This window comes from Dunckerocampus dactyliophorus, chromosome 15 (assembly GCF_027744805.1).
Source record: "Dunckerocampus dactyliophorus isolate RoL2022-P2 chromosome 15, RoL_Ddac_1.1, whole genome shotgun sequence".
NCBI classification, from domain to species: Eukaryota; Metazoa; Chordata; class Actinopteri; order Syngnathiformes; family Syngnathidae; genus Dunckerocampus; species Dunckerocampus dactyliophorus.
In genome coordinates, this window is record NC_072833.1 from 4,181,472 (window position 1) to 4,203,083 (window position 21,612).

The 21,612-nt window shown below is 42.1% G+C and overlaps 1 protein-coding gene across 3 annotated transcripts in view; it reads left to right on the forward strand.

The window, feature by feature from the left end:
- Positions 1-21,612, forward strand: part of dock4b (dedicator of cytokinesis 4b) — a 90,980-nt gene that overhangs the window by 19,607 nt on the left and 49,761 nt on the right. For all 3 annotated transcript variants that reach the window (XM_054800404.1, XM_054800406.1, XM_054800405.1), the window contains exons 2-12: positions 10,113-10,196; positions 11,633-11,673; positions 11,749-11,804; positions 11,884-11,980; positions 12,319-12,467; positions 13,716-13,800; positions 15,609-15,760; positions 18,750-18,831; positions 18,898-18,958; positions 19,033-19,165; positions 20,006-20,094. In XM_054800404.1, coding sequence (XP_054656379.1) covers positions 10,113-10,196; positions 11,633-11,673; positions 11,749-11,804; positions 11,884-11,980; positions 12,319-12,467; positions 13,716-13,800; positions 15,609-15,760; positions 18,750-18,831; positions 18,898-18,958; positions 19,033-19,165; positions 20,006-20,094 — 1,029 coding nt within the window. The remainder of the gene's footprint in view (positions 1-10,112; positions 10,197-11,632; positions 11,674-11,748; positions 11,805-11,883; positions 11,981-12,318; positions 12,468-13,715; positions 13,801-15,608; positions 15,761-18,749; positions 18,832-18,897; positions 18,959-19,032; positions 19,166-20,005; positions 20,095-21,612) is intronic.

Sequence of the window (21,612 nt, forward strand, 5' to 3'; positions counted from 1 at the left end):
GGAGGAGTGCTGAATGAAGGCTACTGGGCCAGGATGTATGGGATAACGACTACATAGAATTTGGGATTGTCATCCGCAGGGATCGTCTCTGTGTCTCTCAGCTGTTTGTGATGCGCCTTTCATCCGCCCCTTTTGCTGTCTTTGAGCTTGTTTGCGGCAAACAAGGCTAAATAAGACTCTTGGTGGTTGGCGGCAGACGTGCCATATTTGACAAGACATGGAAACATGTCATAAAAGTATGGCGTCTCGCACTCATCATCTGCATTCCCTGCGACTTCTGTGTGTCTGTCTCGGCCTTTGCACTCTACTGGAACTTGTGGGAGCTTTGTCCTTGACTTAATGCAAAAGACTTACCAGGAGGAGGTGCGACCTTGAAGTAAATAATAACCTCACGGTCCAGTAAAAATGCTTATCTTGAGGGTATGCACCAACTGCGCCTTTTTAATATTCACCTAACTTTGATGCAAATGTAAAATAACATCATGCTGACTTGTTAAAGCACCGTTGTGCCTAGGGAACCTCACTCCATTCATTTATCACCAGCCTTATTGGAGGTATATGTGCTGCCTGGGCGAAAACCCCCAAAAAAGGGCACACACTCTAATATTTTGTTGGACCGCCTTTGGCTTTGATTATGGCACACATGCAATGTCACAACATTTCTTTGTAACTCTAAATTTACCAGCCTGAGGAACCTCACTCCATTCAATTACCACCAGGCCTTATAGGAGTGCAGTAAAAAAGGCTTATCTTGAGGGTATCCACCCAGTGCGCCTTTTTAATATGCACTCAACTTCCATGCAAATGTGTTGCATGAAGTGCAGGTGGAGGTCGGTCCCACCCACTCAGCGAAAGGAAGCGGAGAGGTTGCTGTGAGTCAGAATGTTTTTGATTGGCACGCCCACTTTTAACAGCTGGGTGGGAGAGACAGAGAGAGGCAGGCAGATGTTTTGCTTTCTTGCAGCCTCTTCCATATTAATTGTCACCGCCATCGCTCTCACTGCAGGGGTGGAAGGGATGGGTCGGCGGAAAGGCAGTTGTCATCCTGGAGGTGTGTTTGGGCTCATTATCATGTTGGAAAACTGAGACGCAGCCCAGTTTCTGCTTCAAAATGTCACAGTACATGTTAGAATACATGCTTCCCCAGTGCCGGCAGCACTTGCGCATCCCCAGACCGAGCTATCCTTCTACTCACATCGCTCGTTGCCAGCCATTTACTGCTAGCCATGCTGTACACTTACAGCGCTAAAGTACATCTGTAGGATTATTCTTGGGTGTCTTTTCTTAGGCCTCGTCCACTGTGCCGGCGTAGTAAATAGTTAGTAAATAGTTGCATCCAGACGAGAACGGATCACTGGGAGAAAACGATGCAATACACAAGGCACACCTACGTGTGGCGCTGTGAACAGACACACAGACAGAACCATGCGATCCACCAAACACTAGAAGAAGAAAGAACGCACGTGCATAAGTCCGTCGTCTTCCGCTTTCCGAGGCTCGTCTCGACTTAGGACGAAGGGGAATTACTTCTGCGAGTCATTTTGGAGTTTGAGACAAGAAAATATCAGGAGAATGTTGACTGGGGTGAGTCATGCCAGTCAAAATATTCAGATATTATAAGTGACGTGACGGAGAAGAGTCGGTGATGTCATCGTTTCTTGAAAGAAGCGGTTTGCTTGTGTACACGGAAACGACAAGCCGTCGTTTTCAGATTTTACCACTCTGGAAACTGTTTTCAAAAAATACTGTTTCAGGTCACCCAGAACGCCCTTTCCGTGTGGATGCAAGGCTGAAATGCTAAAGTACTTTGCTTCTTTAGACCTGAGAACGTTTCCGTGTGGAGCCCCTTAGCCTTTGCTGCGACTGAAAGAAGTAAAGATGTACGAATAACTCTGTCGATGACGATCACAGATCACAGATCACAGATCAGACTTTTGCTGCTGTTACCCACACAAAGCTGAAACTCAATTCTGAATCCCAAATGTCACTTCCTGTCCATCTCCTTTTTTTTCTAGGTCCCCTTGGGACCACATTTATAGTAACGCACACGAGCACGAGTCATATGTCTTCGATGGCTTATTTTCTGTTGCTATTTCTACAATATCGGGTGATACGAGTGTAAACGTCACTATACAGCTGTTAGTTCATGCCTAGAGGGCTCTAATAGTGTAAAAAATGTATTTAGTAGTAAACAGGCTTTCTGTGCTCTAACTACGAAAATATTCCATTCATAAGTAAGGAATCCTACGGAAATTCACTTATCACGGTCGGGTCAGCAACCACTTAAGCGCGATAAACGAGGAAATGACACGACAGCTGAGGTGCGATAACAACTCCATCAAGCGGATTAGGAATCTTCTCAACTTTGGCATCAGTGAGTGATCCCGTGCATGCTTTTACACTGATACCGATTAACGTCTGCGGATGTGCTGACCTATATTTCTATGTAATCTACCTTATTTATGCTGTCCATCCATGTCCACTTCAAGAGTCAAGTTTAGATGACTATTGAGAGAAAATAAGCATTGCTGGAATGATATTTGCAGCCCATCATCGAGAAGTAATAACATTGCAATTGCCACTCTGCTTTCAAACACTTATTGTTGATAGAAGTTCTTGCGCCACGGTGGTTAGGTCGCTATCTCCCTGCGCAGAGATGAGGTGAAAAGAAACCAGGCAGCTGGCAATGAAGACGGGCAAATGAAAGCCCGTTCCGCTCCACCAGTCCACCTGGTTTAGCTTTTGTGTGCTGCCTATTCCTCGCTTGTGGGTGCATGCATTTTTCCCTCCTGTGTGCCAAGTTGAATGTCAAAATGAAGATCTTTTTCTTGCAAAGCTCCCTCCAAACTATAGGCCAATATGATTGTAGATTGTAAAGACATGTGCTCGTCAATTGGCAATCTATAAGTTTATTTGCAAGCTTGCAGCTGGTGAAAAAGCTTGGAGTTTGATGGGGGCTGGACTAGGGCTGTGAAGGATAAACTGATGCGACCGGATGTCCGTTTTGACGAGCAAACGATTCGACTGCACCGGCAGCAGCCTCCTGTATTGATAAGAATCGGCCATAAATATTTCGATCAATTGATAGTGGAGACATGCACCGGGTATGGCGAGAGAAGCAGTCGGTTGAGAGTGTCTTTGAAACAACACGAGAGTCTGGGCTGCCGGTAAAAGGGTTGTCGCGCATGCTCCATAGCTTGCGCACCTGCTAGCTTGTCACCGCGAAAGATTTTCAACACATCACCAAAAAAAACCCCAAAAAACACACACAAACGTTTGGAACGTCTTTGGTATTTTACCAGAAGGGCGCAAAACTTGAGCAGCCAGACCAACAGAGGTGTGAGCGATTGAAATAGTGTTTGCTTTCAGTAAATATGACCTCCTTATGCTGCAAATTCAGCAAATGACCATTTTCGGTTCTTAACAACCACAGTGTAGAGAGATCGATCAATGTTTATTGTTGTTGCACACAGTTTACAGCAGAACTTAGTTCGGTGGCTCCACGTCCATTTCTAGCAACATTAAGAGATGTTAAAACTGAAATATTCCAAATGCAACAGGTATAAACAGAGAGATTTAAAGTGTACTGTAGAATGTAAAAATATTGATCCCATCAAATCAGCAAGTCTTTTTTTGGTCTGTGTGACATCTTATTCTGGTGAATTTATTTTTGCCGGTACCTTACACCATGCTTGGGGATATGATGTGCCACTTTCATATAATTGGCATCTTTATTTTATAATGCAAGATTCATGTCTACGTCAACAAACATGAATCGTCGAGTCGAATCGAATCGTATCGTTTGTGCACTGCATCGAATCGTTCTGTTTTTAAACTATGTATCGTGTCGTATCGTCTATTACAAAGAGATTTACGTCTCTAAGCTGGACGCATATCTGGAAAAGATGGAGGGATCTCAAAGTCGTGTATTTAAAGTCTGTTGCCCAAAATCTAGCCTTGAGACTGGGATTTTGGCAGTTTAAAATTGCTTTGGTAAGTCCAGCTGAGAACAGGCCGTTTTGTGTGTCTGCAGCCTAAATGTTTGTAAGCTGTGTTTGTCCATGCTCGTGTGTGTGGCTCCAGTAAGTGCTGTTCTGCACTTTGTCAACTTTTTACAACTTGAACTCTGCAGCAATTATGCGGTATTGATGTGCTTCTGTCCCCTATTAATCTGTGAAAGGCTTAACACGTTATTAAACTGTTGCGACTTCAAGAGTGTGTCATACAGTGGGACGCAAAGATTCCAGAGTAAGTCCTCCTGTTGCTAACCACACTCCCTCTCGCTGTCTTCAATCCATGAGGCGACTACAGTTGCGGCATGCATTTTTTCCCCTCCTCCACCACAGCGTGCGAGATAAATGCCCAGAGCCCTTTGATTTGGGAAACAGTGTTAGCAGCGTTTGGCGTAGACAAAGCATAGCTCAGCTAGTTTTGGTTTTGGAATGGGAATGTTTTTTAAGTCACATCCCTGGACTAAAAGTAACCTTCTGGTGGTTTTGGCTGCGCTATGTGTCAGGTCTTGAGCGGGGGGAACGTGGCCAGGGAACATGCACACAACACAGCGGGCGACGCATGAGGAAGTGAAGGAGCTTTAGCTTCTTTTAGCGCAGCTGAATTTCAGCTCTGTCAGTTAAAACGGTGGGAAAGAAGTACCGCTTCCTTTTTGTGGAGACCATCAGGAGTAGGGGTAAATAAGCGCTGCTTCTTCCTGCTCCTGTTCGGACATGTTGAATTGTGCAATTGTAAACGCGATGCACGTCAATGTGACTTTGTTCGGCACGTTTGAAAATAACAACACAGCATAACAGATAACATTACATATAACATTATACTGTAGATGACATAACATAACATTACCGCCATCTGATTACTGATTAATATAACGTAACATAATGTTAACAATACGTAAATTAATAATGTAACATAATGTAGCATTGCGTAATGTAGCGTAGCATAACGTAGTAATGTAGCATAACATAACATAACATAGTAACGTAGCATAACGTTACATAATGTAGCGTAACATAACGTAGTAACATAGCGTAACGTAACATAGCATAGTAATGTAGCATTACTTATTCACATAACATATCGTTGCAAATTAACATAACATGGTAACGTAGTGTAACATAACATAGCGTAGTGTAACATAACGTAGTAATGTAGTGAAACATAACCTTTTATCGTTGCTATCATCTGATTACTGATTCACATACCACAGCGTTGCAACGTATCGTAATGTAACATAACGTGTTAACGTAACATAACCCAACATATCGTAGTAACGTAGTGTAATTTAACACCATGTACTAACGTAGCGTAATGTAACAACATAATGTAGCGTAACCAACATATCGTGGTAACATCGTGTAATGTAACACAGGGTAGTAACGTAGCGTAACGTAACAACATAGTAACGTAGCGTAACCCAACATCACAGTAACGTAGTGTAAATGTAACATAGGGTACTAATGTAGTGTAACGTAACAACATAGTAACATAGCATAACCCAACATATCGTAGTAACATCGTGTAATGCAACACAGGCTACTAACATAGCGTAACGTAACAACATAGTAACATAGCATAACCCAACATATCGTAGTAACATCGTGTAATGTAACACAGGCTACTAACATAGCGTAACATAACAACATCGTAACATAGCGTAACCCAACATATCGTAGTAACGTCGTGTAATGTAACACAGGGTAGTAACATAGCGTAACGTAACAACATCGTAACGTAGCGTAACCCAACATATCATAGTAACGTAGTGTAAATGTAACATAGGGTACTAATGTAGCGTAACGTAACAACATAGTAACGTAGCGTAACCCAACATCATAGTAACGTAGTGTAAATGTAACAAAGGGTACTAATGTAGCGTAATGTAGCAACATAGTAACGTAGCGTAACCCAACATATCGTAGTAACATCGTGTAATGTAACACAGGCTACTAACATAGTGTAACGTAACAACATCGTAACGTAGCGTAACCCAACATATCATAGTAACGTAGTGTAATGTAACATAGGGTACTAATGTAGCATAACATAGTAAAGCAGCGTAACCCAACATCTCGTAGTACTGTTGTGTAATGTAACATAGCGTACTGAGGTAGTGTAACGTAACATTACATAGTAGCATAACATGACTTTCTATCATTACGTCATCTGATTAGTGATTCACATAACCTAGCGTAGCGTAAGGTAGCGCCTCTTAGCATAGTTTAGCATTACATAACAACATAACTTTTTATCATTACCATCATCTGATTACTGATTCACACAACATAATGTAGCATCGCATTGCATCACACCTTTTTATCATCAACATCATCTGATTAGTGATTATTTATTTCATAACACTCACACCATCCGTATATTCCCAGATACTAGTTAAATATTTATGAAGCGTGCATTTGGCAGCAGTGCAGGCCAGGGGAGTGCCACCAGTTGCGGAGCGAACAAATTAGCATATTAATGATATAAATGCTGTATAATGAACACGTGGGAGGGGATTATGCATGGGAATCATTGTCAGATCAGTCTGGGAAAAGAACGCTAATGAGGTTAAAATGCCCGTTAATAGGAATCTTGATCATCGTCTTTTTGAATGCACTTTAATGGTACATTTTCTCAAATCCACCCTGTAAAATTGAGTTTTGCAGCAACACAATACAATGACAAGCTTTTATGGGGAGATCATCTCATACCTGCCTCGATCAATGAATGGGCTTTGAAGGAGCTCTTCTGCTTTATTTGAAGGAGGAGCGCTGCTGTTGCGCTTTTTTACTGGAAGCCCCCTGGCTGTGTTTGTTCTTCTAAGGAGCTTAGATGCACTGAGAGAGCACACCAAACTTAATGTGGTTTGACAAGGCTCGACTGCGAGTGGAAGTGGAGAACACCTGTTAGACGCATTTGAGAAAGGAGGCCTCCACTTCCTCTGCTGAATTGTGAGCATGCAACACTGCAGCGAAACAACACAAGTGGGATTCGGATGCAGAAAGTGATTTTAAATATGCTGGGTTAATATTTCTGGATGAGGCCTGTAGATAATGACTGTTTTCATTATTCAATACCTCCATTTATTGTCTAGACTTGGTGCAAACTTACATCACTGCCCAATTAAAAAGCATGCATCATCTTTTTAATCCCATGCTAAAATGTTCAGCATAGCAGTTGGGGTCTCCAGCAGGAACAACACGAATATTATCCGTATTCAGACTAAACCACAACCTGTTTTGCACGCCCGCTGCTAACACTTGAGGTGTTACTGCAGATTTTGCCACCTAGCATGCATACCTAACAAGCTGGGACCTAGATTAGTGTGCATCAGGCAAGCTAATCTACAACAGCTGAGTGCACATAACCCATCATCAGTCCCGCCGGGATTTTGCGGGTTTTTTTTGTGTGCTTGTTGCGGCTTAAAACGTCTTTTTCAAAAAGTTGATGGCGAAAGTTGAAATGCTTTCAGGCTTATTTGATCAGAATATCATCACACATCCACATCGCTGTCAATGTAAAGAAAGAGGCGGACGTGCTGTAGGTGGGCCATGCAGGGACACATTTGATTGCTTTGACAGTCGACACACGTTTGAGCGCTGCTCAGGGAGAAATTTGATCGAAAATGTGTGGGGAAGCTCCAGGGATTGGACAAAACTGTGACGCTTTGCATAATTTGTGGGGATCGGTTGAATTTGCTGGCAACATGGCAAAATCCTGGAGGGTGTGCATAAAAGGAGACTGTCCTGGTCATATACTGCATTTTGGAATGCACCATATCCCCCATCGCAACCTTGACGTGAGCTGCCAAAGTGACAGCGCCATGCCACCGTGACGGAGATGAGCGCTGACACATTAACCTTGCACGGACCCTGTGACACGGCGCATCCATGTCAGACCACCATCTCTGCATCGCTTGTGACTCATCAGCTTCTGCATCTCGACTCTGTTTTTGATGTTGCATTTGTCAGCATGGATTCCTTCACTTGCTGAGAAGACCTCCCTTCTTGCCTTTTGGCTTTATCTGTGTGGACATCTTTTTTTTTTTTTTCAATGGCGGTCAAGAACAGCAAAGTCCTGAGTGGTTTCATTTATTGAAATAGTCACTTCAATGTGTATTGATGCCTGTTTGAATGATTTCTTAGCCTTTGGATTCTGTTTAGTGATTATAAACCGCCTAGTTCCACCTTACTGGGGACCTGGACCTGCAGAAATAGACAAGACAGCAGTCATTTAAGGACGTGCATGCAGTCGTGTGGATTGACGTGCAACAGACTTGCAGCTGAATAATTAACTTCTCCTGCTTAATTCATGCATCAGGCACACTTTTTGCCAGAGTAAACGTATTTGCCGCTCTGTGTGTGCTTTTTGAGTGCTCGTTCTTTGAAGGATTACAAAGTCAGATGTGCACGGGTGACAAATCCCCGGGGTGTTTTTGGGATAACAAGGAGCTCGGGAAGATTGAATGTAAAAAAAACAAAAAACAAAAAAAAAGACAGAACAGAGAGCGTCTCGCTGCTGTTTTATTACAAGGACATGCAGCTCTTTCCTTCAATTTTGATGAAGTTGTGACATGTTTACATCAGATATTCAGTGTAATTCAAAAAGACAAGTGGAGGATGTCCTTTGGGATACACTGTGGTTATCTACAATCATGCATTTGTAGTTTCAACATGTGTTGATTGTCTCGGCTTCTCGAACCATGTGACTTTTGTTCAGCTTCCCATTTTAAGTAAATTACGCATGGAGACTAGAGTTTAAACATCAGTTCACCAGCAGAATACATTTAAAAAGAATATTTACGTTTTTTCTGGTGTCAATCTATAAGTCAACAGTGCAAAATGTAACACAACCCAACTTCAATGCAAAGAAATCCTTTTTCCTGCTGTTTGGAACGTGTGTTCAGGTGAACTGGGATGGGATACACGCTCCAAAAATTCCAAGTAAAGCCGTATTTTGCTTACACTGCCGCGCTGAATGGCTCGTTTGTATGCATGGAGCTGCAAAACACCCGTGCTAAGACTTTAAACAGTGTGTGCAATGATCGCTGTGCCCTGTGTTTGGTTTAAGGTGTGTATGTTGAATATGAAGAAACACCATTCATCACCGGTAAAACAGAAACAAATCAAATAGGCCTATAGGTAATGGCTGCTCTGTAATACAGCAATAACTGCCTTTTTTGTCCCGTCATGGTATACCTGTATACTTTCTTGTACTTTCATGTTCATTAATATCCAAAACAGGTTACATACATTCTTACATTCTTTATTTGAAACTTAAAAAGAACAGAATATACATAAAAAATGTGTCATTAGTCAGGGTGGATTTTTAAATCATGAGTAAATCATAATAACATAATTAATATTGTATAATAATAATAATAATAATAATGATGATAATAATAATAACAATAATAATAATACTAATTATAATAATAATAATTATTATTATATCAATAATAATATATTGCATAACATGATATAACTGATTAATAATAATAATAATAATAATAATATAACAGAATAGCACAGGATAACACACCACAGCACAACACAACACAACACGTTCATTTAAAAAAAAAAACATGTATATTAATAAATATTATATTATAATATATCTTTATATATATATTACAAAAAATAATATAACTGATTATCATCATAATAACATAATAGCATAGGATGACGTAGCATAACAGCATAACATAACACTTTAACAAAAATGTAGCATAGCGTAGCATAAAATAGCATAGCATAGAATAGCGTAGCATAGAATAGCATATCATAGCAAATTTGGCTGGTTTTGGTGCATTTACAGTGGGATCAATCTTAATTCATGTTGGTGGTTCACAGCCAACACAACCCTACTATTAATCTCCAAATAAATTATGCATTTCCTCATATGCATGGAGCGTCCTTCCATGCTTTACATTAATCTTGACCACATTCTTACCTCCATAAATGCATGATAATGACCTCTCCTGTGCACATTTGCATCCCATTATCGCGTATTGTTTCTGTGGCACCCAATGATTACCACTTATGCTCATATTGTAGCCTTGTCCTTTTTCAATGAAGCATTTCAAATATGGATATTTTTTACAGTGCTGGCCAGTTTCCGAGGTACCGTCCAGCATGGCCTCCCGCTAGAAATCGGCGACACGGTGCAGATCTTGGAGAAATGTGAAGGTAGGTAGAATTTATCTTGTAGAAATGTTCCCAGAAGAGTGGACGCTCTTATAGCCACAAAGTCTATTTTCACTTCCCGTATGTGCAGTGTCCATATAGCATGTTGCCACGGCTCTCTGTGGGGATGATGTGAGAACCAAAGCAGGGAGGAAAAGTAATTGGTTCCGCTTGAGTAGCAACACGTGCCTGACCCCCCATTCCCCCTTTGCAAATAACACCGTACGTCAAATGTCGTCCAATGAAGTGCTGCAGTGTTGCATTTGAGACGACGTGATAACAAAGACCTCACCAAAGAAGGAACAAAATGCACAAAATGAGCACTGATGGAAAAATCTCAAGCTGACTGGTTTTCCAGCCATGCAGCCCACGCCGCGTCTGCTTTTCTCCTCCACGTGTCATTCAAATTTGGCGTTCGTCACTTTTATTCTGCTGCACAGAAACACACTTTGCTTCCTGCTCGCACACACACATAGCCTAGGATGTGCTATTGCAGCAACACACCTGGCAGGAAGTCAACAATAGCCCAGCCAGCAGGGATGCTTTGCCCAGGAAGGAGGAGCGAGAGCAGTGAGGATGCTGCGTGACAGCAGCCGAGACGAGCTAATGTTTCTGCCTCACGTCCATGACACTTCAAAGCGACTGCAGAGTGTCTACGCTGACGCGCCGCGTCACTCTTTATGCGGGTTTTGTTTGAATCTGCCTGCAGAGAAACGGAGCATTTGACAGCAAATAAACACGTGTCAGCTGCCTCTTACAGACGTGTTGCCATCCCATGTCAAGCTAAAATATGAATACACTGAACAATGGGGGTGTCACGAGACGGGATTTCACCTTACTTTCAAGAAAAGTACAATGAAAAAATATATGACAACATATTGCACTCTACCAATTGAATTTCTACTACGTGACATTCTTCTGTGTGTATGCCACCGGCCCTGCCTCCACCCACCAAGTCAGAAAGACTTTATGACAGACAAAAGGGCTCACTCTGTTCATGCCGTTATTCTATGCACCAAACGCACCAAGGTGCTGAAACCAATGCACAGAGTGAACTCTCTTCCTGACTGGGCCGCTAGCGTGCACACACAGTGCAGAAATGTGTAACGTAGTTTGATAGTCTATATTTTTTCATTGTATTTTTCCGAAAATGAATGTTAAAATCTCGTCTCGTTCTCGTAGACCCAGCTCGTGTGTCCTCTCGTCTCGAGTCTTGTGACACCCCTGTTTATTTTGTGTGCATGTATCAGTGTCCCGCTCCATTTCCGTGAGAAGGCGTTCAAGAATGACTTCTTACACGTCTACTGACCCCTGTGTTGTGGCCAGGCTATAAAGTGTAACATTTCAAAATGAGGAAACCAGAGCACAAATGTCATCTTCTAATGTTTTCTCTGGTGGAGACTGCCTGCAGAGGTAATTAAGTAACTTTGTCCCTGCAGGCTGGTACCGAGGATTCATTCTGAAGAATCCAAATGTCAAGGTAGGTGCAACATTTAACTGGCGGTTGTAATGGCGGCGTGATTGATAGACCCTACGTTGATTCTGTGCCTTACAGGGTATCTTCCCATCCAGTTACATCCACCTGAAGAACGCCCATGTCAAGAATAAAGGGTACGTCATGTTGTGCATCTTTTGCAGGCTTGCCTTTGTGCACGTGTGCATGTCTCAGTAGAGGTTTGTCCCCTTCCAGGCAATTTGAGACGGTCATCCCCGTGGAGGACACGGTCATCACCGAGATGACGTCGACCCTGCGGGACTGGGGGGCCATGTGGAAGAGGCTCTACGTGGTAAGCGTTTGCTGGAGGATTCCCACAACGGAGCTTGTCTTTGACCGTGTTAAATGCAATCACCAAAAAGCCATTTCACACACATTCATTAGCGGGATTGATTGTGTTTGTGACCCATTAAGTTATCTGGGGCGCTGATTAAAGTGAGCTGATGAATACTTACACATCAAAGTGCATGCATTTGTGGCTAAAGCACAGCAGGACACTGAGGCTAATTTGCACAAAGTGGCTCTAGATTGGGATTCGGTCATGAGAAGATGAAATGTTTTATATTAATGCCAGATTTTTTCCCACGATCTGGCTTGAAGTAATACGATTTCTCGCCTCTCATCCCGCAGAAGAACGAAGGGGATTTGTTCCACCGGCTTTGGCACGTGATGAATGAAATTTTGGACCTGAGGAGGCAGGTGCTGGTGGGCCACCTCACACACGACCGCATGAGGGACGTCAAACAGCACATCACAGCCCGATTGGACTGGGGCAACGAGTAAGTAGAAAACTCTTAATAACCGCGCTTTTTTGTTGTAGTTTTTCACCCTCCCTTCACTGCTGCAAGGTTCTGAATAAATAATAAAAACTTCTGTGTCTCCCTTTGGACCCTGCAGTCTACATGACATGTCTTCTGTGTCTTTCTGGGAGGATGACATTTGAGGATAGATTGTGTTGTTAGGGTGGAAACAGGCTGCGGAGGAATGGCAAAGCGGAGAAAATAAAGCAGTAAAAGTACATTTAGGCTATAACCACACATGCACTGGCGTTTTTAAAATCTCTAGTCTGCATGGAAACCCCTTTTTGCTAAGCAAATTCCAACACAACAGGTGGCGCTATAGCCCCCAACCTTTCAACCGCTATTCATCAAGTTGAATGTAAAACATGTAAATACAGTATTAATGTCAAATAAATACAACATTGATGAAGTAATGCAAAATAACAAATGAGATAAAACAAAAAAAAATCCACAAATGCACTGGTGTTTTTGTAAAAACAAGCTGTCTCATGCACTGTAAGCCATAACTGTAAGCCACTTTAGACCATCAAGTTGGATAGAAAATAGCTAAAACTTCCACAAAAAAAACTGGCTTAAAATAAAAATGAGATAATATAAAAATAATACCTTTCAAAATTAAAAACTCCCCGAGTGCACTGTTATTTAAAAAAAAATAACAAATCCAGTCTCCTCAAAAAAATAATTTTCTACATGGAAACCGAAGGCATTTTTGAACCAATCATCGGCTTGATGAAAGTCATTCCTGGAAAAGACGCATCAGAACCGCGCTGAATTGAGGAAAAGCGAAACTACCGCTCTTGAATATAAAATATACTACTGCCATGGTGTCCAAACCTTTTCCGTTGAGAGCCGCATACTGAAAAACAATGGTGCGGGGGGCCACTTTGATATTTATACATATATTTTATATTTAAAGAAAAAGCTTTGTTTTATTATTAGCTATTAGCTTCTCTTTACATTTTTTTGTTTTTGGAGTGTTTTCCCCATTTTTGCTGTTTTTTTTTTTGTTTAATTTTAGTTCTAAAATGTGCCACGGGCCAATAAAAAACAAGCAGCTGGCTGCAAATGGCCCCTGGGCGACATGTTAGACCCGTACTACTACTACTCCTACTGCTACTACTATGACTACTAAAAATAATAATAGTGGTGTTTCCTCTCAGTTGTTTGTATGTTATGTATGTTATCTGGGCCCTGTTTTACTTCCTCACTTTGTCTTTTTCTCTGCAGACAGCTGGGTTTGGACCTGGTCCCGAGACAGGAGTTCAGCATGGTGGACCCGGATGAAATCAGCGTGACAGAGCTGTACAGACTGGTGAGCGCTGCTTCTGTTCTTCGTGGGCTGTATTCCTCAGCCCGCTGCTCTTTAGAGAGCGGCTCACCATATGCTGCATATAGTCCCTGGACTGGATCATGTCCCGGTCTACTGTAGCTATGGAGAGGGGTCAAAGGTCACGTCATCCCATGTTCAGTCAAAGCCAGAGTGGATTTTAGAGGTGGCCTCACTTCTATGTGCTCCCCTGCTTCTTCTCCTTCACATCTTCAGAGATGTGCTGTTCCCATGGCAACCACCTCTCCACTGTGATACAGTGTAAGGAAAATTGTATCTCACACACACACAAGTTGGTCTTCCACTCTCAGGACTAATTGAAGCACTTAATCCATCTGTTTCTTTGTTGTTGTGGGCCCAAACAAAATCTTACCGTCGTACAACAGTATCACACAATGGGCACTTTTGACAAGATAAAGAGACGTCGGTGCATTCTCCCTGAGAAAAATGCACACACAATGGTCGCCCACAACAATCCCAAAAGGACGCCTGTGTTGTCAGCGAGATCTTTGTTGTGGACAGCAGCGTCTTTGCGCTGGCCTGCGCCACTGCGGAGTGGATTAATTAAATAGAGATGAGGATCACGTGTGCTGGAAAGGACTGGCGGGGGTGTTATCGTGGGCTGTTTTGTTTCCAGGAATGATTTGAGATTACTCACACAACCTGAAGGAAGGAGGATGCTCAAACACACAAGTCTTGGAAATGACATGTCCCACATGCACAGATGGATGCAGACGTCCTCTGTGGCCCCAGGTGACAAGTGGTGCATAAACATCCCCTGCAGGAGTGATGCGTGAAAGGAAGTTAGTGTAGTCTCACCTAGAAGGCCTCAGGTTGACCATTTAAGCCTTTCAAAAAGCTCATTGTAGTCCAGCTACAGTCAACAATAGTAAAAATATTCACATGCCGTCTCTCTTTTGGATTTTGTCCAATTTCATGCTCATTTCTGTCGTTTTTGTCTATTAAAGCCATTGATTTAGCGCAGGGGTGTCCAAACGTTTTCCATCGGGGGCCACGTACTGAAAAATAAAAGGCCGTTTTGATATTTTGTGAACCACATGTATAATTTTTAAATGCTTTGTGATTATAAGTGAAAAAGTGCATTATCAGGACGAACTTCGGTCTTTGCCTTTTCCCCCATTTTTGATGTTGTTTCCCCCCCCCGCCCCCCACATAGTTCAACTTTCCTCTTAAATAATCTTTGGGAATTTTCGTTTTGTGGTATTATTGCAATGATATTTTTGACTTTATTCCCATAATATTACAACTTCCCTCCCCTAATTTTTCAAAACACAATTTTTAAAATTTGTTTCTCATAATATTAAGACTTATGAACAATAATGTAGGTTTTCTTCTTTTTTCAACTTTTTTTTTCTCTTTAGAATCTGACTTTTTTGCCCTCATGCATTACATCCTTTTCCGCAACCAAATTTTATAAAAAAATGACAACTGTATTCGTTGTTTTGTTTGTTTCTCATAATATTACGACTTAGCGTAACGTTTTTTCTTTGCTACTAAAATGATGTTGTTTTTCCTCATAATATTACAACAGTATCCTCATAAAATTCGGACATTTTATTGTTAGATTATTATGATTATGATTTTTTATTTTTGCTCTTGTTGTTGTTTGTTTTTTAAGTTTTCTTGTTAAATTATCTTTTAAGAATGTGCTGCGGCCAGACAAAAAAACAGCCGTGGCCCGCTAATGGCCCCCGGGTTGCACTTTGGACACCTCTGATTAAGCGCCAGCTAAAAATCCCAATTTTTCATTTTCCTTTTTATAATAAATGCAGATGGAGCACCGGCATCGCAAGAAGGAAACGCCGACGCCCGCCAGCACCCATCACTTGTTTGTCCACGTCAAGAGCTTGATGAGCGCCAATCTGGGGGAGGAGCTGGAGGTCTTCTTCCACATATATGATGGGCGGGAGAATCGGCCACTTAGGTAAGGACTTGTATAGGTGTTGTATTGTGCACATCTTTATGCACTTGGTGGGTAATTAGCATCCAGCGCTAGTTCCAGCGCTAAAAGCATTTTATCTTTCAACCACTGTCATTATTTCTATTTTTTTTCCTTTTCTGTCGTGTTACCACTCCAAGAGAGCGAATGCTTTAATGATAAGACGCCTTCAATGCCCTTTGAAGTGGATTTTAGAGTACTTTTCTGTCTCTCATTTCACAAGAAGGACAAGTTAACCCTCACAGTTCCCCAGTCACTGTGGTAACTTGGCTGATCGGAAATCCACCCCATAATATTGATGATAACAATAATAATAATAATAATAATAATATAAAATTTCTAATGAAAATTCTCCACTTTAATTGTATTAATTCACAGGTTGTTACCCCTTATTCCCACTTCTGGTGGTCCTGTGATGTAAGCCGAGTTTTGATGTCAAATCTTCTACCTAAATCAGCACCTAAGTCACTGACAGTAATAAAATAGTAAATACAAGAATTAAATGAAACGGTAATGAACAAAAATAGAACAACTTGCTTTTATCGTGTGGTTTATTGAGAAGAAGTAGATGAGGCAGGAGAGTGCTGAGGTCGAGGGTACTGTACCACTTTCAGACCTTTCTACCTATTGAAGGTATTGTCCTCGGCTTGTCCTGAAGGATACCCTCCTCTTCTCCTCCTCCATGGCAAGAGAAAACTTTCCATCTCAATGAGGGGTGCACAAAATGAGGAATTATGGCGTCATGCCAGTAAAACATTAAAAAATTGCTCTTATAGCTGCTAAAAATAAATCGAGATCCTCCCTTGACCACACCTACTCTGTTGTAATTGGTCAAGGGTTGACGGTGTGCTCCAGCCACACTTGCCCCCAACCCTACCCCTGCAACCTGTCAGAACATGTCAGGACTGTATAGAGGCACGCCCCTTCAAGCGGTTACATGCTAATGGTTATCAGCAACCAGTAACCAAGAAGTGGATATTGGAAATAATTGGAAATAGTTTGAAATAATTTGAAGCTTTGGTTTCATCCTCATGCTTGATGCATTCAGCTGGGATGCAAACCTCCTTTGTGTGTGTATATGGCCGTCGCATCGCTTGTCTTTGAGGAAAAAAAAATGGCACGGCGCCAGCGTTGTCTCTCACTGTCTGGCCTTGCAAGTAAACAGACACGCACATTTACACATCTCGGCCCGTCTGGCCGGGAGCCATGGCGCTGCTTGAATCTGGTGTGGGTGCTTTCTGTGTGTCATGGACCAGATGGGGGTCCGACCCGTTTGTCTCGGTACCACGCCAGCACCAGAAGCCCCTTTGCACCACGGCTGCTTCCTTTGTGTCTGAGGGATAATGAACACAGTGGTGTGTTGTGCTAACATAACCGCGACTGCACAACTTTTAGGTAGCCTTTCCTCGACAGCCAACAGGGCCAGTTCATAGAACAAGTGTCAACCCCCCCGTCCCCCCCCCAACCCCATAAATGCAATTATCAATAACAGGAGAGGGAACGCCGAGTACCCTAGGGGGCCCAGAGGGGCGGGAACTGAGCCATTCATATTGTGTTAATACGGGCCCTGATAGAGCGAGATAAGGTCCCGCTGGGGGAGGAGTAGATCAACAAGCTGTGAGGGAGGGGCTGGCAGAGGACTGGGAGAGGACATATGTGCATGTGTGTGCATGAGGAGCTGTTAATCGCCAGTTGCGACAATAAGGCGCTAATTAAGGTGGAGGAAAGCATGCAAGGTGCGGCGTCTGATGCACAGGAATCCGTATGGTGGGATAAATGGTGTGGAAAGTCACAGCGAGCATCACGTAACCACGTGTGAACATTCTCTGACATGTTCAGTCGGATGTGTACGCACACTCATCAGGGGAATGAACGTCACATTCATTTTGGTCCCTTCGTGATTTATTTGCAGGATGGCTAAACATCGTCAAGGATTTTTGAAGAATTTTGAATTTATTTTGGATTTACACAGTGATTTTGATGCTGATGATGAAACAAATCCTTCAATGCTGCCAAAGAGAAAGTCTCAGCTGCAGTCAATTATAGATAGATACTTGATTGGGTCAGGGGTGTCCAAACATTATCAGTGAAGCATAAAGAAGACATAAGCATGTAGAAATTGTCATATTTCTAACCTGTATGTCGTACATTTTACCTGTATTATCATTTATTTATAAATGATTACTGATGTATGGTTAGTGAGATGTGTTTTCTGTGGGACAAACAGCATATTTGTTTAGAAAAATTATGGCTTTGCGAATTTGCAAAGCCTTGAATGCTGAATGTGGTGATCCACTGTATATACAACCTTTTTTTTATTATTATATATTTTAAAATGATCTGATAGTTACTTAATGCAAACTAACTCGCTTGATTTTTCTCCAAAAAGGTTGAAATACAGAATAAAATGTGGAAGGTGATTGGATAAATCTTCTGTCAGTCATATCCAGTTCAGACAAAACTGCTGCACCGGAGCTAATCTCACTAGAGAGGCTCATCATAGCTGTTAAAGTACACACAGTCAGAAGTTTTAAGGATGCTTTGTGTGTCCTTGTGCGAGTCGCTCGGACTGCTGTAGCCGTGTCAGCAACTTGGCTCATTGTCAGGCGCTGGTGCATTACAAGGTTTTCCGTCTGCTTATCGGGCCGACTGTGAAAGTCACCTAACTGGATTAGCCGAGCCGGGATAAGAGAGAGCGAGAGAGGCCCAGCAGGATGCCTCTGCTGGCTCTTTTTCGGGCAAAGGGGGCAGTGGTCGTCCTTTCCGCTTTTGCCCGACATGCACTTAAATTTGTGGTCATTTGAGGCCACCGTGCTGATTTGAATGGACGACAGCGGATTCAGCGCACAAAATACCGCTTTGCAACTTGAGCGGGCGCCCGGGAGCTAAAAAACAATCATTCATTTGTGCCACAATACATTTCTTCACAACTTTTCGTATTTGTATTTATCGAATTTCTTTCTTCCGTGCGTAGTGAAAGGTTCTTTGTCCGGCTGAATAAGAGCGGCTTGCCCAAGTCCCCAGAGAAGACGGAAAGACAGTGCACACTATTTGTGGTGAGTATCGGCAAAAAGCCTAAACGAATGTAGCAAAAGTGTTGCTAACATCTTGTACCGTTCCAGGATCTGGGAAGCAGCGACCTACGGAAAGATGTCTACATTGTTGTGCACATGATAAGAATAGGTAGGCGTCACACTTTTAGCAGGCTTTCATAAGAGAAGCGTCATAGTTTAGGATGTGTTGTTGTGTGTGTGCAGGGAGAATGGGCGCCGGAGAGAAGAAGAACCAGTGTAGCGTTCAGTACCGCCGGCCGTTTGGCTGCGCCATCGTAAGCATCGCCGATCTGCTCACGGCAGATTCCAAGGATGACCACCTGCTCAAGGTTTACGCGTAAGTGCACGGAAACAGGCGACAGCTGTCTGTTTAGCTGATATGAACCACGCAGTCGCCAACACACCAACCAGAGAAACCGTTATCATAAATGATGATTTCACCCATTTCATTTTTGTGTATTGTATTTTTTATGTGTACAATTTCTATTTATACATTTTCTATATTTTTCTAATTGTTTTTTATTTTATTTTATATTTTGGTATTCACTTTAGATGAATATCAAAACATAACAAAACAAAAAAATACAATTACTTTAATATATAATTGTATTATTTTATTATGTCTTTTACATTTTTAGGTTGTTTGATATTTAATATGAAATAATAAAATATAGAAATAATAAAAACACTTTTAGAATATTTTATTTGCCTCATATTTTTAGGTTGTTTTTTTTAATTGTGTGTGTAATCTTAACCAGTGTTAAAAGTGTTCACAAAACTGCATACAAAACCAACAACGGCATTTAAATAATTTTTAGAATATTTTTATATTATATATAGCAATATAATTTTATAATCATTATTATTTATAGTCTTCCATTGTGAAATTTGATATTTTTAATTTTATTTATATAATAACCAAACTGCACACAAGAACACAAAAAAGACAACAGAAAGTGTAATTTGGTTCCCATCTTGTATTGTTGCAGGTGTAACACAGAAAGTGTAATTTGGTTCCCATCTTGTATTGTTGCAGGTGTAACACAGAAAGTGTAATTTGGTTCCCATCTTGTATTGTTGCAGGTGTAACACAGAAAGTGTAATTTGGTTCCCATCTTGTATTGTTGCAGGTGTAACACAGAAAGTGTAATTTGGTTCCCATCTTGTATTGTTGCAGGTGTAACACAGAAAGTGAGTGGCACCAAATCCACGAGAACATCATCAAAAAGGCCAATTCGAGGTACAACCTGTCTGGATCCAACACAGGTAAGTCTTTCAGCAAAATGAGATCGTATTTTAAAAAAACAGATTTAAATGTGTTTGACTTCACTTTGTAAACTGCATAACATATTAAAAGTCCTGAAAGATACATATAATACGTATTGACTTAAATATCTATCCATCCATTTTCTATACCGCTTATCCTCACTAGGGTCGTGGGGGTATGCTGGAGCCTATCCCAGCTGACTTTGGGCGAGAGGCGGGGTACACCCTGGACTGGTCGCCAGCCAATCGCAGGGCACATATAGACACACAATCATCCACACTACCTGCGGACAATGTAGAGTCTCCAATTAACTTACCATGCATGTTTTTGGAATGTGGGAGGAAACCGACATGCTAACTACTAGGCCACCGTGCAGCCACTGTTCCAAATATAAACTTTATAATATTTTTTTACTTTTTTTATTAAAATAGACATTAAAACGTCCCTTTTTAAAGCGCCACTACTAATAAGTGGTAGGACTTGTTTGAAGTGTGGCAGCGCTGCAGCCGTGTTGCATCATCATCAGTCTGGTACCATGTCCGGTCCGGCCTGAGTCACCGCACTTTGTGGGCATTCAGTTCTTCTTTCAGGGAGGTGTGTGGGGGGGAGCAATTAAAATAAGCCTCACATGGTCGTCTCTACAGGAAGCCTACAGAAGTTGCAAAAAGGCACCGTTTATATAAATAGCCGCACACGCGCCGCCACGCCGAACAACAGCATCAGCAGTTTCCCGTGGCAACAGGTCGGCCGGAGACGTCAAAACGACAGGAAAAAAAGCAGGGTGTGAAATATGAAAGCTTTGTTTCGCTGCCTTCAAACATTCGTGTGCTCTTTCCAATAAGAACACACAGTGACTGAGCCTCAAAGACAAGGACATTTGTCCTCACGCTAGAAAAGTTTGACACGGAATCTTACTTAGTCAGCGTCTCTTTTCCAGCGTCCCCCGGAGGACCAATAATTACTTCGCAAGACGTCCAGAATGGTAATTTATCACTGGCCATCCCTCAAACGCATTGGAGGGATGCAGCAATTATGCTCAATGTCACACTGGTGTGTGTTATCGGAGCTGTAGGACCGATACTGCGTGACGCCGCCTCCACTGCCTGTGTAATGCACGGCGCAATTTGTGATAGCAGCCTAAAAAAGGAAGAATGCAGTAACCACCTTCCTGCTTCCTTATCAGCTACCAAAAATCAGATTTCGGTTTTATTTGGTACAAAAGCTGTTGATGGGCACACACTTGTCACCGAGGAGAAGGAGGAGGAGGAGGAGGAGGAGAGAGAAAAGGCTAGGAAGCCATATTTTTGTTGACCGCTTTTGTATGTACCAAATTTTTCTATCATGCTTTTATATCCTCAATTTGCCACCCTGGTCTCTAGCGATAAATCAATCACACGAAAGCTTTCTGGACTTCGACGCAATACATGCAGTTGGTCTGCTGGCACTTTAAAAACGGCCGTCTGGGGTCTGAGTGAATGGGAGCTTGTTCAAAAACAGCCTGAACAGAATTCACAGTT